General features: G+C 37.5%; 1 protein-coding gene across 3 annotated transcripts; it reads right to left on the reverse strand.

Moving 5' to 3' along the window:
• Window positions 1-638: 638 nt before the first annotated feature.
• LOC122094212 (serine/threonine-protein kinase Nek6-like) lies at window positions 639-2,784 on the reverse strand. 3 transcript variants are annotated; one of them, XM_042664942.1, is made up of 4 exons: window positions 2,309-2,784; window positions 2,125-2,176; window positions 1,271-1,342; window positions 639-1,053 (listed from the first exon to the last, which is right to left on the reverse strand). In XM_042664942.1, the coding sequence occupies exons 1-4, from the start codon at window positions 2,461-2,463 to the stop codon at window positions 1,027-1,029; spliced, it is 306 nt and encodes a 101-aa protein (XP_042520876.1). In that variant the 5' UTR covers window positions 2,464-2,784; the 3' UTR covers window positions 639-1,026. The 3 variants fall into 3 exon arrangements, with proteins under 3 accessions (XP_042520876.1, XP_042520877.1, XP_042520875.1); XM_042664943.1 differs by having other exon boundaries at window positions 639-1,133; XM_042664941.1 differs by having other exon boundaries at window positions 639-1,342.
• Between the last annotated feature and the right edge of the window lie 12 nt (window positions 2,785-2,796).

Genomic DNA, 2,796 nt, shown 5'->3' on the forward strand with positions numbered 1-2,796 from the left:
AGTCAGCACCTTTAATTTCAGTCATTTACTTTTCTGTTGAGAGCCGATGGTCGGCATGTTTTTTTTATTTTCTGAGTACTCACGGTGGGCCTTCTCCGATAACCCTATGGGCGTATCGCGGGATGGCATTCACGGCTCTCACTCGGAGTATACGTGCATTGTGGATGTAGTAGCACTATACCAAAGACTTAGTAATGTTGCTTAGGTGGATGTGATTTAAAATGTATTGCATAGCATGTAGTGCATATGATTGTGTTATATTGTGTGGACTGCCGTGTAGTCCATCCTTCCACTTATTGAGCTAGTGAGCTCATGCCACGTGTGCACCCCTTTTTAGATGATTTTACAGGTCATTTATCTAAAGAGCATGGGTCGGGTCCCACGGTTGAGTTCCCTAAAGAGGACTGGTGGGCCCCTGAGGAGTTAGAGCACGGCACTGATTGCCCGTGCGAGAGTTGTGCTGCGGGACTGCAGTTCTGATGCCGAGCTGAGCTCTAGCCTTTGATACCGAGCCGAGCTGTATACTCTGATTTTTTATAGTTTTCTTTATGTAACTTATATGTGAATTGTACTTTTATTATGTAAATATCACGCCTTCGGGCCCACATATATATAACTATTGTATCACAATTCGGGTATCAAGTATTATGAGAATATTCACAGGTAAACCTAGTCTTCCGCTGATCTGACAAGCTTTTATTAGTTTGTGTATGCTATGGTGGAATACAGTATCAGATGGTCCTGGCAATGGAGATTGGTTTCCCTGGTGAACAACTAGGTGGATTAAAAGATATATGGTATTGACTGCAAATGGGGGTGCCTTGAAATCTCAGATGCCTAATTAAGGTTTAAATATTATTTGATAGACTCTCTATGACGGATATAAGTTTTGCACATCGTTAAGAATATGGGAAAGACTTACACTTGGCTGATGCTCTGGGTTCTCCCTCAACATGCTCTTGATTAGTGATTTCTAGTAGAAAAATGACAATTTATAGATTCTGGTAATGAATTCCAAAGAAGACATCAATCGGGCTCTTGATAAGTGATTTCCTGCAGAAAAAATGACAATTTACACATCCTGTTCATGAATTCCAAAGAAGAGATCAATCCGGCTCTTGATAAGTGATTTCCTACAGAAAAATGACATTTTGCAGATTCTGTTATTGAATTCCAAAGAAGACATCAATCAGGCTATCTACTTGTCAACAATTTACTACACGACAATTAGGAGAAAAAAATCAAAGGCATTGAGAACACTCATACTTACAATGTAGAGAATAGCATGCAGGAAAAGGACGAATGGATGAACATTTATCTTACTTATCAGTCCTGCCAAATCCTGCAACATTTGATAAGGGCAGAAACTATACAGATAACATCATTTACTTATTGCCTAAAAATAAAAAGGAAAATATTTTCTATCTAAGGGTGAACGAAACAACAACATACATAACCTACCAAGTTCTTTGGTCAAACCCAAGAATGAAAATCATATGCTAGCCCTTTGCTAAGTAATAATCCAGCCATGGTGAAATATAGATTTCCTTCTTAATGCAAAGGTGAGTAAACGTTAAAGCATAGTCTAGTGCTTTACCAATAGTCAGAAATCAAACACACAAAGTACATTCCCTACTCAATACTCCAGATAAGACAAACTCATCTCTATGTGGGTCTACACATGCATGTGCTTGGGTAGAAGTGCATAGCTTGGGTTGTGGTCTGTTAGGTTAAAGTTTGTGAGGCAAGTTGTCTGACCAAGTGGGACATAGTCCATTCCATCATCAGTTGAAGCCATATCTATGTCAACAGCTTCATAATGACAGTTGACTACCAATTCTGCCATTTTTTTCTCTCTTGCAATTAATATCTTTATCACTGCTAGAACTTTTTTTTCTTTGGCTTTCAGCAAAGCTCTTGTGAGCATGATGTGCAGTGGAGTTTGGTTTCTCTGGTGAACAGGCACTAGAAGGATTAGAAGATATATGGTATAGATCAACATATGGCTACAAATACGGGTGCGTTATAAAATTAGATGCATGATCAATGTTTATATATTCATTGTTAGATTCTCTATGAGAAATATAAGTTTTGAACTTCGCTAAGAATCTGGGAAAGCCTTACTCTTGGTCGATGCTCTGGGTTCTCCCTCAACATGCTGTTGATAAGTGATTTCCTGCAAAAATTTACAATTTACCGATTCTGTTAATGAAGTCCAAAGATGACATCAATCAGGCTATCTACATCTCAACAATTTATTAAACGACAATGGGGGAAAATTAGAGGCACTGAAAATACTCAGACTTACAATGTAGAGTAATAGCATGCAGGCAAAGGACCCATGGATGAACGGTCTATCTTACTTATCAGTCCAGCCATATCACCCAACCACATGTATTGAACCAATATAATTAGATGTTCTTGTAGTAATAAACTGAACCAAAACAAGATGGAAGACTTCATCTGATGCAAAATAAAGCTTTTTAAGAGGGTTTAAAGAACTAGAAGGGTTCAAGTCACTGCATAATGGTATTTAGTGCTTAATGATATAGAACAAAATTAAAACTTGAGAATCAACTGATGATTTTTGAAATTAACAAATTGATTTCAAAATGAAAAGTATCATATTGGTGTTCTCAAACACAAAAGATGATATATAAGGTCAGAATTATCTCAGATAATCAATGAGCATATTGACTTTGCTGGAAAACCAACAAGAAGCACAAACCACAAGCAAGTCTCAAGGAAAAGTTAAACTAACTTCCATGGTCAATAATCATGAAACATTTAGCACAG

This window comes from Macadamia integrifolia, chromosome 11 (assembly GCF_013358625.1).
Source record: "Macadamia integrifolia cultivar HAES 741 chromosome 11, SCU_Mint_v3, whole genome shotgun sequence".
In the NCBI taxonomy this organism is placed as follows: Eukaryota; Viridiplantae; Streptophyta; class Magnoliopsida; order Proteales; family Proteaceae; genus Macadamia; species Macadamia integrifolia.